The 14,530-nt window shown below is 34.5% G+C and overlaps 1 protein-coding gene and 1 long non-coding RNA gene across 3 annotated transcripts in view; one reads left to right on the top strand and one right to left on the bottom strand.

Annotated features, from left to right (window-relative positions):
• The window catches only part of LOC113084888 (acyl-coenzyme A oxidase-like protein), a 39,638-nt gene extending 26,454 nt beyond the window's left edge, over positions 1-13,184 (bottom strand). For both annotated transcript variants that reach the window (XM_026255025.1, XM_026255026.1), the window contains exons 1-13: positions 12,987-13,184; positions 12,761-12,857; positions 12,366-12,452; positions 11,929-12,015; positions 11,122-11,220; positions 10,666-10,780; positions 10,290-10,376; positions 10,126-10,198; positions 9,365-9,497; positions 8,332-8,366; positions 4,881-4,997; positions 1,936-2,089; positions 308-397 (exon numbers count right to left, since the gene is read on the bottom strand). In XM_026255025.1, the coding sequence (XP_026110810.1) occupies positions 308-397; positions 1,936-2,089; positions 4,881-4,997; positions 8,332-8,366; positions 9,365-9,497; positions 10,126-10,198; positions 10,290-10,376; positions 10,666-10,780; positions 11,122-11,220; positions 11,929-12,015; positions 12,366-12,452; positions 12,761-12,857; positions 12,987-13,117 (1,305 nt within the window). In that variant the 5' untranslated portion in view covers positions 13,118-13,184. The remainder of the gene's footprint in view (positions 1-307; positions 398-1,935; positions 2,090-4,880; positions 4,998-8,331; positions 8,367-9,364; positions 9,498-10,125; positions 10,199-10,289; positions 10,377-10,665; positions 10,781-11,121; positions 11,221-11,928; positions 12,016-12,365; positions 12,453-12,760; positions 12,858-12,986) is intronic.
• LOC113084890 (uncharacterized) lies at positions 5,008-8,301 on the top strand. Its single transcript, XR_003283853.1, has 3 exons — positions 5,008-5,183; positions 5,347-5,411; positions 7,952-8,301. It is a non-coding gene; the product is annotated as an uncharacterized LOC113084890 (long non-coding RNA).
• Positions 13,185-14,530: the final 1,346 nt, after the last annotated feature.

The raw sequence follows: 14,530 nt of genomic DNA, 5'->3' as shown, positions 1-14,530 counted from the left end.
GTTTGTGAGACACCGTTTATATTTTGAAAAGAATTGCAGCTTGTCTAGTTTCCCCTCCAAGCGGTCATCGTGTAGATATCTCTGTGTTTTCTGTTTACACTGTCTTGTTTGTCTGAACGTGGGTATTTGAATGTGATATTGGACTATATTAAGGGAATAGCTCTAAAATAAGAAGGAAAACAAATAACAACCCTAAGGAAAAAGAGGCTAGTAAACATGACCCTTGTGACCAAGCATTTTTCCCCTCAATACTTGCTGGTGCATTTGTTGTGTGGTGTCATCTAGCTAATGGAGTATTTATGCATACCTGAAGCATGACCATGTTGTCGCCCTCAAATGTGACAAAGACGTCGGAGTCACACTTCAGAGACGGAATACGGTTTTCCATCATAAAGCCCTGGAAGGAAAATCAACCACAGCCTCTATTTAGAAGTGGCTAAAGGAAATAAAGCAAATCATAATATACATTTGACATACATACTGTATATCCACATCGCTAAAAGGAACAAAAATGAAGATTTTCTGAAAATGTAACATGTAGGTGAGTTTGTCTCTTCGCCAGATTTAGAGAAATGTAGCATTGCATCACTTGATCACCAGTGAAGTGATCAATCATCTGAAGTGAATGGGTGCCGTCGGAATGAGAGCTGATAAAAACATCACAATAATCCACTCCAGTCTCTTCCAATGAAGAAACAAGCTCATCAAAATCTTGGATGGCCTGAGGATGAGGCATTTTCAGCAAATGTTCATGTTTAGGTCTTTATCTGACCACTTTCAATGAACCCACTCAAACTCACACAGTTAGCATAAAACTGAGTAGAAATGACGTTTTGTTGTGACCAGTACATTTTTTCAATATTTGCCCACTTGAATAGATTTTCAGAGTTTGTTTAGAATAATTTACATTGGTGAAGTAGAGCAAAAACAGACAATACAGTGTCTAAAATGTGATTCGTTTAATATTAACTTATTGTTGTATATTTGGGAAAAATGGCACTCTTGCTCATGTGATATTGCTTGACTATAGCACAAGTTAAAAAAGGGCCCATGCAGAGGGCTTTTTTTTGTCCATATACAGAATTTGAATGAATTTTGTTGGTATTTTTGCCCATGTTAATTAAGTGGATGGGAATAATGATGAAAAATGATTGGCAGGATGCTGGTATATGGGTGCTAATGTGTTCAGAGCGGTTTCTAGCACATTAATTAAATAGTTGCTAGAGTGCTGTTAAGTGTTTGCTTACAACTCCAAGTGATCAATAATCGCCTGCAAGGTAAAAGAAAAAAAAAAGGAAAGTTTGGGGCTTGAGCTATTGTAATAATGATACTTGTTTGTGTGACAATCATGAGAGCCTTATTTATTTACAAGATATCTTAACACAAGCTATTGCGTTAGCATGCATTTTGTTTAGCGTGAGATCCAAAATATTTAATGTTAGACGTGTGAAAGCAAAATCGTACATCAGCCCTGTGGTTTCACGCATTTTATACATATACATGCTGTTCACACCATATGCACAACACTCAACAAAAATAAAAAGGCCTATTAATAAGATTACACCACTGATATTTGCATTTATTATTCAAACAGACATAAAATAAATGAATGAGAACCGGTCGTCATTTATTTCAAGATGTTGATCATTTACTGACACTTTTCACTTTTCTTGACTAGATCACTTTTAAAGTTGTAAAGTTTCCATGTAGATTTAAAATGAATTTAAAAAAGTCATATATAAGAAGAAGAAGAAGCAACAAAATCCCAGTTAGAATTGTATTAGATTATAGTATGTAAAACATGTCAGTCCACAGAAAACATCAATGCACGTTATTTTTTGACAGTCCAGGATGATTGTATTTGACAGAAAAGGACATGAGTAACAGTGTATATATATACAGTGTGTTTAGGTGCAAAGACGCGCACACACTCACCATGCCGCCAGTACACTCACGACAGTCTTGCAGACACGCGACGTTCTCCCACGTGCTGTAGGCTTTGAGTCCTGCGACCAGAGCTTGCAGAGCACGATTGCTTTGAAGATCCTGACCCTGACACAAAGCATCATCCATCAAACCTGCAGCGTATCTGAGAGCAAACACAGGAACAGAAGGACAATGCACACACAATACAATCACATCAAACCAGAACCTAATAAAGGACTATTGCTTTGTAGAAATATATGACCTTGCTGTTGCTAGCATCACGCTGTAGTTTCTGAGCTACAGGAATGTTGCCAAAATCAATGTGAATAAAAATAAAAAGATTAAATATTAATACATTAAATTACAAATATATATTTTTAAATGGTACAAAAGGGAATCAGACTTTCAACTGTACACACGTTTTACCATCAAACTTTTTCATTCTCTTTGACTTTCTGATAAAGCGCAGATGTTTTAGATAAATAATGGTGCAATCGTCAGGGGTTTCTCAGAAGGAGGCACCTGAGCTCCTCTTTTGCTTTGATTCTCCTCCTGTGGTATTTCTCAGAATGTGCCACTGACCTGAATTACACAGACACAGAGACCTCCAGTGGAGGCCAAGAAAAATGCTGCTACTTTGTGTCTTTTAAAGGACACACAAACACACACACACACACACACACACACACACACACGTGTCCCTGGAGCACAAAAGCAGTCTTAAGTCTCTGGGGTATATTTGTAGCAATAGCCAAAAACACTTTGTATGGGTCAAAATGATTGATTTTTCTTTTATGCCAACAATCATTAGGATATTAATTAAAGATCATGTTCCGTGAAATATATTTTGTAAATTTCCTACTGTAAATATATCAAAACTGAAGTTTTGATTAGTAATATGCATTGCTGAGAACTTCATTTGGAGAACTTTAAAGATGATTTTCTCAATATTTAAATATTTTGCTTCCTCAGATTCCAGATTATCAAATAGTTTCAAATTTAAAATATTTTAAAATATTGTCCTCCTAACAAACCATACATCAATGGAAATATTATTTATTCAGCTTTCAGATGATGCAAAAATCACATTTTCGAAAAATGTACACTTTAGACTGGTTTTGTGGTCCAGGGTCATATATGACATTCTCTTCTTATTTTTTTTATCTAGTTTGATGTTCTGTGTAGACAAACTCTGACCGTTTATAAAAAAGATAAAAAAGAAAAAGCAAAAATGGTTGCTCACCCAAAGATATTGTATGGCTTAAATGACTTACAGCTTTTGTGTGTGCTAAAATGTTTTTATTTGCTAATTAAAAATACACTGGACCCTTTTCACATTTCTGGGGTTCTCAGAACAGGAAGTCGTCTGTCAGTAAACTTCTACAGTAGTGAATGGGAGATGACATCAGATATAAATCAGATTGTATGTATTCTCATGTATTCTCATTTGCTCCGAAAGCAAAAAAAAAAAAAAAAATCCATGATAGTATTTCCATGACATTCCAAATTAGGGAAAAAATCTAGAAGGGTTGATTACAGGAATCAGAATTCAAATAATGTCAAATGTTCCCTCCCTCTGTCATTTTATTAGAAACATTTGAATTATGAAAAACATTCCTAGATTTGCAATGCTGATAATTATGGAACTGCTTGATCACAAGAGTTAACAAAAATGTATTTTTGCAACATAGAATCAAAAGAATCTACTAATTTTATGTTTTATTTTGCAGCCTTCCTGCTCGAACAGTACTACATGACACTAACAACACCAATGTCACAGGTTCGATTCCCAGATGCTTGGAGTAGATGCATGTAAATTAATCTTGTTTTGTTATTCAGAGTTTTCTCTTCAGCAAAACATTTAAACAACAGCACTTGTAATATTTTTGGCTTTTTAAAATTAGATTAAATACCTTAAATAGTCTTTTCTCAAATGCAATTTGCTTTGAACAAAATCCTCTGCTTAATTAAGGAAAGACACCCCAGGAATACTAATAGTTATTGTCATACTTCTAATAACACGTTTCAAGTTTATTGACTACATTAAGAATTCTGAGATATTATGTTAAAATATGCAATTGATGCATACTCTAATTAATATATATATATATATATATATATATATATATATATATATATATATATATATATATATATATATATATATATAATAAAAAAAACATAATTTTAGTAATAAAATTTTGTAAGAACTATACGAACAGACTAAATTTGTTTTTATGTTCACCCTCTTTATATTTTAATTTTTTCAAAACTAACGCTTTATAGAGATGCATTATATAACTGAAATTTACAAATGCAAATAGATACAGTGCGATAAAAATAATAGGGCTGGGAAAATAAATAGATGCACAGCGAATCGAGAAATGATTCAGCATCGATTCTGATATTTTCCGAATGCATCACGATCCTTTCTTGAATCGATTCGGAGCTTAGTTTTGAACAGCAGATGGCACTGCATGCATTAGAAACACCCGCATTCTGCTCGTTTCCAAATCCTTACAGACACTCGAACCTATAATAATAATTCATAAAATCCGAAAAGGTTGAAGTGAATTACAAAGGGGTTCACAGTGGGCTGTGTTTACATAAATCTTGCATCATAAAAGCATTCGAAGATGAGCATTTGAGTGTGCAGATAAAAACTAGATTAGAGCGCCATCTGCTGTTAAAATCTAAGCTCAGAATCGATTCCAGAGGAATCGCGATGCATTCGGAAAATCTAAGAATCGATCCACGAATTGATTTTTGCATCAATTTCTCATCCCAGCCCTACAAAATAAACACCTCAAAGTGTATTTTGTATGTTTTCTTTCCACTAGTCTGAAACAACACATAATGACAACCAAAATAGCCACAAATCTTAAAACTCAAACAAAGTTTTTTCCTGTAGTGTCTTTACATATAAAAAGGCCGTGAACAGGAAGTAGATTCACCTGGTGGTGAAGATGAGCGCGAGGGCAGCCGCCAGGTGTGGCATCAGTCTCAGGTACTGTGTTTGGTGCTCGATGATCTTCACCTCATCCTGATCCTTCGGACCGAACTGTCTGCGACTGTAAAGAACATTTCAACATTGAACCTCATTCAGAATGTCACTGCAATCTCAGAAACCGCTGTCATTGTCAGAGAATCACATTCAAAGCCAAACAGACACAGCAGGGTCACAGCAAAGGGGTCAGACGTCCCACAACACACCTGGATGTCGACGCACCGGAGAAATAAACCAAAAACCATTCCAGGTTACCCACTTTTCTAACCACAGTGCATGCATTAGTGTGTGTGGTGGACGGCTGGTCTTGTGTCTGTATGTGCTTCTGTCTTTCTGCTGTACTCAAGTCGAGCTTTGTACACCTGTGACTCTTGAACTACCACAAACTGTATCTCTACATCTAACATCTGCAGGTGGCTTCCCCACACAGCAGACGAGATGGGAGCATGTGTGTGTGCGCATATGTGTGGTTTTAAAGGTGAGAAGCCCACACAGAAATCCTATTGTAACATGCCTCATCTAAAGTTGAATGTCTTATGTACAGGTCTCTTAAAATTACACAGACATGTGTATGTGCTGGTCAAATGTCATGTAAAAGCGCATTAAGGTTACTGATGTTATTGTAGAAACACCCTATTTATAGATGCACAGTTTTTGCAGAGTAAGTAAGTAACAAACTAAACAGTAATAATGTTGCAAAGTACAAAAACAAATACAAATGTGGCTATGAAGAAGACAATAGTGTCATCATTTAGTTGTTAGTATTGATTCAATTTGGTTCACTAATAGTGCAATGTTCATTAAATGATTAATAATTGGACTATAAGCAGCTGTACAGAAGACAACGGTGTCGTTATTTTAGCTCAGTGTTGATTCAGTTCAGTTCAATAGGTGTCGATGTTGCAGAGTTTGTCACCTATTATTATTAATTCTTCAACCAAATATCCAAAAGTAAAACTGAAATAAAAAATAAAGTTATATAAAATAATGAATAATACAAATGTCTAAAATTACAAAAAATAATAATACAACTATATAATAAAAAAATTACTAAATAAAAGCTATATACAATAATAATACATCTAATAAAATGACTAAAGCACGTAACAAAATTACTAAAACCAAAATTAAGAAAATATGAAATACTTCAATAGTACATAAATAACACTGCTATTTGTTAGCATGAACGAATAGATGCACAACTTCAGTGACGTCAGTAGGGTTGCTATTGAGATAAAGCGAGTTGTATACAGCTGTTAATGTGATCTCTACACGACGTTTTTTTTTTTTTTATCTGAAAGTCCTTTTGGGATGTTTAACATCCCTTACAGTCAATTTCTTTAGAAATAAACCTCTTTTTCGTCGAGGAAACACAGATCTATGAACTATTCTGAACTGCAATATTCTATAGTGGAATATATAGAAGTCACCGGAAGACATAGTGGAACCACATGATGCAAGCGCACACCTACATTTCCTGAAGACTGATGAAATGCATGAAGTGTCGTCTTTCATCTGAACAACTGTCCTTCATTTCTCTTGTCTCTTGTTATTTCATTCAAAAAGTGAAACGCTATACCATTAAACTCAACATAATACGGCTTTCACAACCCATTCTATTTGCCTTATACTTCCTACTGGACATCCTGTACAAGAATTATGAACTCAAGTTATTAACTTTTAGATTATATTAAGATTTTCTGGCATTAAATCACTATTATTGACTGTTGGTAAGATTTTAGAAAGACTGCATTAATGAAATGCTACTTGCCTGTTGGACAGCTCAGTCACTGTTAATGACAACTAAAACTATTATAAATCATTTTCAATAATCAAAATAAATCAATAAAAAAATTGATAAAAAACTTTGTACAGGAAGATTAGCAACATTGGCAACCAAATGAAATAAGATAAAGTACAAAAATGACCAAAATTAAACTAACTGAGAAATAAAAAATAAATACAATAACATTTACAATAAACAAAGCTTTCTAAAAATATAATAAAAAAACAAAAATGATTCAAATGTACATAAATCTGTATCAAAATTACTAAAACTAAAAGTGAAATATATATAAATCAAAGCTTTTAAATCTTTTTATAAATGCCAAAATCTGAAATAAAAATCTATAAAAATCTAAAAAGCTATATAAAAATACACAACAATGAAAACTAATAAAAATGACTTAAACTACAGCCGAAATAAAAATCTATTAACTATATAGAAATGCATATTATAAAAAATAATAAAAATTACAATACAATTACGTAACAAAATTACTGAACCCGAAACAAAACATAAAATAAAAGCAAATTCAAAATATGAAAAAAATTACTATAATAGTATATAAATACATACAGTGGTATTAGTTAACATACTAAACAAATACAAAATCTCAGTGACATCAGTCAAATATTTTACGGTCTGCATGGTAACGTGAGCAAAGACAAAAACTATTCTCTTTGGAATGGCGTGCACCACTGAACATGTCTAAAGATTGATTTTGTATTGACTGTAAATGATTGTATGTAGCTTCTGAAGACGTGTATAACTTGCGTATCAATCTTTACCGCTGTCTGTTTGCCAAGTCTTATCCTTATAACTAACTTTCCCAGGCAACTGACCGAACAAACAACCGGCTACTCTGCTTCTCCCAAACCTTGCAAGCAAATCGGCAAGCCACATGTGCACAAAGTGACCACCGACTGTGCTTTGACAGCACAGCACGCTGTTGTTTTTAATCTTAAACCCTCTCTCGTTCAGAAAGTCTGAAGTGCAGTGGCTTTGAGGTGCGTGTCGTAATAAGATCGAACAAGAAGAGGTGTGGTGGGCTGAGAGCATCGAGCCTGATAACTGCGAGTGTGGTTTTTCTCTCACACCTGAGCGCTCATACATGTTGTGGCTCTTTGTTCCTCCTCTGATATGTTTGTGCGTGTGGGTGCGCAGAGCCGTTTTGCAAATGGAAAACCTGCAACTATAGAAAGCAAACATTTCCTCTCTTTCTGTATTTGTTTCAGCCTGGGGATGCCATGTTCAGAGAGCCCCAGCATCGCCCACGCAGACGCACACATGCACCAAGCCACATGTGAGGAAGACGTGCAGCAGCAGCCGAGAGTATCCCTCTGAACTGGATGTGCTCTGCGGTGAGGAGAGACTCCACACGTCACGCCGCTCTCATTTTGTTTGCACTCATTTCTAGAGCTTGTTGTTTATTTTTCTCTCCCCTACGACCACATAAATGGCTTTTGAAACTCGTTGATGCAGTTTTGATGCGCAACTGTTTAACGCTGATAAATAATTACAGGGAATTGTTTTGATCTGTTACCACCGATGCATCGCGTCTGCATTTCACGTGAATTTGCACGACATTCACACACACAGATTTTTAACAACCTACCTGTGACTGTAGCGTACTGCAATGACGAGCCCCAGCTGTAGAGAAAACACACTATTTAAAGGTGATTTTTTACAAAAACATGTTAATAAGACTGCTGCTGGACATTATTAATAATTAAAGATGCAGATCTCCCTAAAAACGATCATTTACTCATCCTCATGTTGTTAAAAACCTGGATTTCTTGCTTTCTTTTGTGAAACACAAAATGAGATATTTAGCAGAATGACCAGGCAGCTCTTATAACCATAACTGCATCCAGCCCTTTATATAAAGTTGGAAATATAAATATATCCAGCTAGATCCACATACATACAGTATACTCATGCAAAGATATATATATATATATATATATTATCGTCCAGCGCTGATCTGATAAATGTAATTATAAGGCATGAAGATATTAAGATATTTTAAAATATTAACATCATTATTTTCTGTAAAGCTGCTTTATAAATATCAAATAAATATCTAAATCAAATCAATCAAAGTCATACTGGTGACAGAGAGCGTAAACTGAACAATCCATTAATTAATTTAATTAACTGAAATAAAGTAGTTTTAAAATAATTATATATAAATATAAATGAATTATATATATATATATATATATATATATATATATATATATATATATATATATATATATTTAAACTTAAACAGACACTAAAATAAAATATAAATAGATGAAGAATTTAATAATTAATTTTTGTCTGGCAGCTAACGGAGTTAAAATAAAGTTAAAAATAAATATGAAAAAACTTGTAAAAATAACAAAGGTGCATAATACAATTTCTAAAACTAAAATGAAAAATAAAGTCAAAATATTACTAAAATAACATAAACAATACTAAAATCTCACTATATTACACTAGATAAATAATTGCATGTCTCCCTCTTGTGGTGAAGCTGAAGCATCACTGACTTTACTGCGTCACACAGAGATGCAAGTGTGTGATGGTGCATAATAATCATGTTTCCAGAGTAATAACACTGATTTCTGTTGTGTTTAATGCAAGTGGAGGTGAGTAGAAACCTTCATGGCAGCCATTGCTTGTACAGTGAGTCCCAGGCGGGTGGGCGTCAGGGCAGCCAGCATTGCATTGAAGCGACTGCTTTTACTGAGGACAGGAGACGAGTACAAACCATCAGCTGACACGGACCCAAACCTGAAATACACAAGAACAATGAGCTGTGAGAGACACACATTCTCTCCTACATTCATACAGAACTACTACATACATCAAACAGGCACACACATGCATATCTATCTATATATCTATATAGATATATGCGTGTGTATATATATGTGTGTGTGTGTGTGCTTTCTGATAATGTTGACATATTCAAAATTTATTTTTTTTGTTTTAATTAACCTCTGAGAACTGTCTAACTATCAAATAAATAAATAATAAAACATGACCCAAAAAATCTTAAATTTTATATTATTATTATTATTAATAATAATAATAATAATAATAATAATAATAATAATAATAATAATAATAATAACAATATATTAAAATATTGTTCAAATATATTATTTAAGCATTTTTTAAATAATCACTGTTTATTTGATTTCTGTTGGCATCAATGAATTTCAATAATTTTTTTCCAGTCATTCGTAAATAAAGGATAAGGATTTTTTTAAATTAATAATTAATTTTTAATTAATTAATTTTTTTAACATTCGCTGATATTTTCTGTTTTTTCCATGATTGTGGGAATTACTAATATAATCTCACGAATCAGTTCAGTTACATTTCATTGTTCATGATGCCTAGTCCATTAACTCACTTTCCCAGCAGATTTTCCCTTGGTATCCGGACGTTATTAAATATCAAAATGCCATTGTCAACCCCATGCAGACCTATGCAAAAACACACATATAAAGTACAACAGTCAAGACTTGAAAACATTATCGAGGAGGTCTGCATTGAAAAATAGTGTTAATGCATTACCTTCTTTGTGCTTCATGTCAATGGTGGTCACTCCTGGCCACATGACTCCATTCTGATCACGGATTGGTACAATAAAGCAGTGGGGACCTGAAACAGACATCGTCTCAATGAGAAGCATGATTTAGGTGGCGTTCATATCCATACAAGTTATGTGCTAAAGTTTAACACATGGGTTAGTAATTCAAGTTTATGCTTTCCAAATATTTTGAAATAACGACAAAATGCATGCATGTCCACATGTACAATTTAAATCAGTGTCTAAATGAGCACAAATGAGTTGTTAGAAACATGCCAGATATGCTGAACTAATGTGCAGACGGGTTTATGATAATTCAGTATGTAAAGTCAGTATGAACAGCCGTTGCATCAGTCTTACCCTGAGATTCTCCATTTATAATGAGCTGGGCAAACACAGCGGCATAGTTTCCTTTCATTGCATTCCCGATGTACATTTTCTGAGCGTCTTCGGAAGGTGTGTGAATAATAAACTCCTGCGAAACCACCATCAGAAACATTTCAACTCAACTCTGTATCTGTTTCGCAATAATTCAAGTGTGGATATGAGTCACAAAAATGAAAGGTTTCCAGTGAACAACATTAGATTTCAGATTAAATTCACTTTACTTTTTAATCTTTTTGGAGCTTAGTGATATAAATGGCAGCTGAATTTTATTAAATAAGTAAGCATGAATGTCATATGGGTTTACAACATAAGTTGCTGATGCCAGAATTGATATTTTTGGCTAAACTATACTTTTAAATTGTGCATTGAAATCACGGTTGATCCCAGACAGTCCTGTAGATGAAAGCATCGAGTAGATTTGGGAATCACCTGTGTGGACTGATTGTATCGAGCTTCAGTGATAATGCCTCGTACGTTGCTACCGTGGCCCCTCTCAGTCATCGCAAACATCCCTGTAAACTCTAACTCCTGCAATTAAACACAAAATTGAATAGGGCATGTTGCATTGACATTAAAAAAAAATAGCTCAGCCCAAAAAGAAGATTTGCTTCACCCACCCATGATGTAAGATGAGGTAAATGAGTTTGTTTCTTCATAAGAACAGATTTGGAGAAATGTAGCACTGCATCACTTGCTCAACAATGGATCCTCTGCAGTGAATGGGTGCCGTCAGAATGAGAGTCAAAACAGCTGATAAAAACATCACAATAATCCACAAGTAATCCACAGCACTCCAGTCCACTCCAGTTAATGTCATGTGAAGTGAAACGCAATTAATGATGGATGTGTTTCTTACAAACACGCAGCTTTTGGCTTCACAAGACATTAACTGATGGACTGGAGTGCTGTGGATTACTTGTGGATTATTGTGATGTTTTTATCAGCTGTTTTGACTCTCATTCTGACGGCACCCATTCACTGCAGAGGATCCATTGTTGAGCAAGTGATGCAATGCTACATTTCTCAAAATATGGTAGAGAAATAAAATCATCTACATCTTAATTTGGGGGTAAACTATACCTTTAAATCAATAATGTCAGCCATTCTCGCAATAAACAAACACGTGCAAACTCATAGAGACCAAAAGGACCAGGACTTTGACTTCCAAACATTACTGTGCAAATCTGTTGAGTGTGTTTCAAAGTCTGGAGTGCACAGCATTTATTCATGACTTACTGAAACAGGGAGATACCATTTGATCTTCTGCTCTGGACTGCCCAGATTACTGACAGCACCTCCATAGAGTCCACACACAACACCGAGCTGAGGGATACAGCGAACAGTGCAGTGTGACTATTCAAATGTGGAATAAATGCAAATGTGTAGTGTCATGCATGCCAACACCACATGCAAATGTCTCGAGAACAGCTCAAAATTCAGTTATAGTGTAAACAACAGCAACCTGAGATCTTTGAAAACCTGTTCCAGCTGATTTCAGCATAATTACCTCTATCACGAAGCAGCGGGAATTATAGAATACACCGTAACAATGATTTTACAACATGTTACCTGCCATTTCTTTGTAATTGTTTGTGAAGTTTACAAGCATTTTTTGAGTTAACATTGTTCTGCACCATTTTTGTCAGTTTATAACACAAAAAAAATGTACAAACCTTGACTCCCGTGGACATGTCAGCGGAGCAGATGATCTCCGTGATGCCTAAACTCTTGTTTATGAAGCCTTTTTGCTTCTCTTTTAGCTAAACAAAGGCAAATAATAAATGTTCAATATGCATTACACTAAGGAATACAACAACATAGTACTGACTGGATGTTTTCGATACACTGGGTTTTATGATAGCATGGCAAAACCAATTTTTTGTCTCATGTAGCATGGTAAAACCTTGTTTTAGGACTTCTACCAATGTTGAGGCTTGGAGGACAAAGTGAATTTAAGGAATATATCAAAGTGCTAACGTTTTTAGCAAATGACAACATAGCTTTACCATGGTAACCCCATAGTACTTTTTGAATGCATAATGAAGACGTGCAGAAGACTCTCTCTCACCTGATTTCGAAGGTGTTCTTTCATGAAAGGCAGTCTTAACAAGTGATAGAGTCTCTCTGCAGTCAGGTCTCTGCTCTGATCCAGAGTCAGCTCATAACTGCAGGAGAACACAGGAAATCCAATTTCATCGCAAAATGGATTAAAATCTTTTGCATCTAAACGAAATGTGCACAGCCTCCATCATGTGTCTGGAAGAGGTGTCTTTAAGGAAACTCGGTTTACCTACCTGCTGGACTCAAACAGTTCACACTTTGCAATCGCGTCACGTAAAGCATCTTTAATCTCCCAGGATTCTCCATCTAGATATCTGGCAAAGCTGCTGGACTGTCTCCGATCCATGGAGGACAACAACATCATGACTCGAGTTCCTCGTGTTTTCACTTTCACTGTAACAGTTGAAACACTGTAACATTCCACTTCCTCGTTTGGGTGACGTCACGGACACACGGCCAATACGCGTGTTTTATTCTGATTGCCAGATGGATAACGCATACATTTACACTCATTTATCAACTGGAAATAATAATAATAATATAATTACAGTAAAATGATACCAATAGAGAATTTAAAGTTGAAATATGTGCGGAACATTAATAATGCGATGGGAAAACTTTAAGATCTTTCATGAAGAGTAAATGTAAATGTATGCATTGTACATATATCTCGCCCGGCATTTAATATCAAAACAATCATGCAACAAGAAAGCATATGATGGGATATGTTGAATAATAATACAAAAGTGGATACGAAAACTTAATAAAGTAACTTAATAAAGTAAAATTATATATATATATATATATATATATATATATATATATATATATATGCTGATGACAAATACTGTTTTTATTTCCTTATTATTATTTGCTTATTTATTTATTTATTATTAACAATAATAAAATGTGCAGCATGAAAAATGTGGAGTAAATAATTTTTGTTAAAGAGTAGATTTATGCCTTGTGTTTCTTGCTCTTTAATATCGAAACTTACAAGAAAGCATAGAGAATATGCTTCATTTTCTCTTTTGCTGAATTCTAAAGTTTTTGTGTTTGTGTGTGTGTGTGTGTGTGTGTGTGTGTGTGTGTGTTTATGAAACCTTTAAAAAGTAAAAGAGTCATATTATTAGAGGACTGTAAAATGATAACATATAACAGTCAGCAATGATGCCATTATGATTATATGAAATGAGAGAAGTGGCCCACAGCTCTAGTGGATTTCATTATGTCCTATCAAGGTTAGATTGCTCCTCCCAGTCTTATCAATGGCACAGCCAGGCGCCGGAGCAGACACCAGCAGACACTAATAAACTACTGCCTGCTTTGCACAGGTCAGCGTGGTCTTTAAAAAAAACTAAAATAAAAAAATTACTGCCCAGACGGAATGGTAATATATGACATGCATTACCCCATATCATCAGTGACTTTGCCATATATGATTCTCTAAAGCGATATGTCAACAATATACTGTATATTTTATTTACATATGCAACTTTATTAAAACAACATATATACAAAAAAATCTTATATGTGTGTATATGTATGATCTATCTATCTATCTATCTATCTATCTATCTATCTATCTATCTATCTATCTATCTATCTATCTATCTATCTATCTATCTATCTGTCTATCTATCTGTCTGTCTGTCTGTCTGTCTGTCTGTCTGTCTGTCTGTCTGTCCATACTGTATCCTATATTTTGACCTGACTTCTTAAAATGACTTTTTATGACTTTTTGTGATGACGTCATGTCGATCATATATACATAACA

Source organism: Carassius auratus, unplaced genomic scaffold (assembly GCF_003368295.1).
Source record: "Carassius auratus strain Wakin unplaced genomic scaffold, ASM336829v1 scaf_tig00040870, whole genome shotgun sequence".
NCBI classification, from domain to species: domain Eukaryota; kingdom Metazoa; phylum Chordata; class Actinopteri; order Cypriniformes; family Cyprinidae; genus Carassius; species Carassius auratus.
This window is presented reverse-complemented; position numbering and strand designations above follow the sequence as displayed.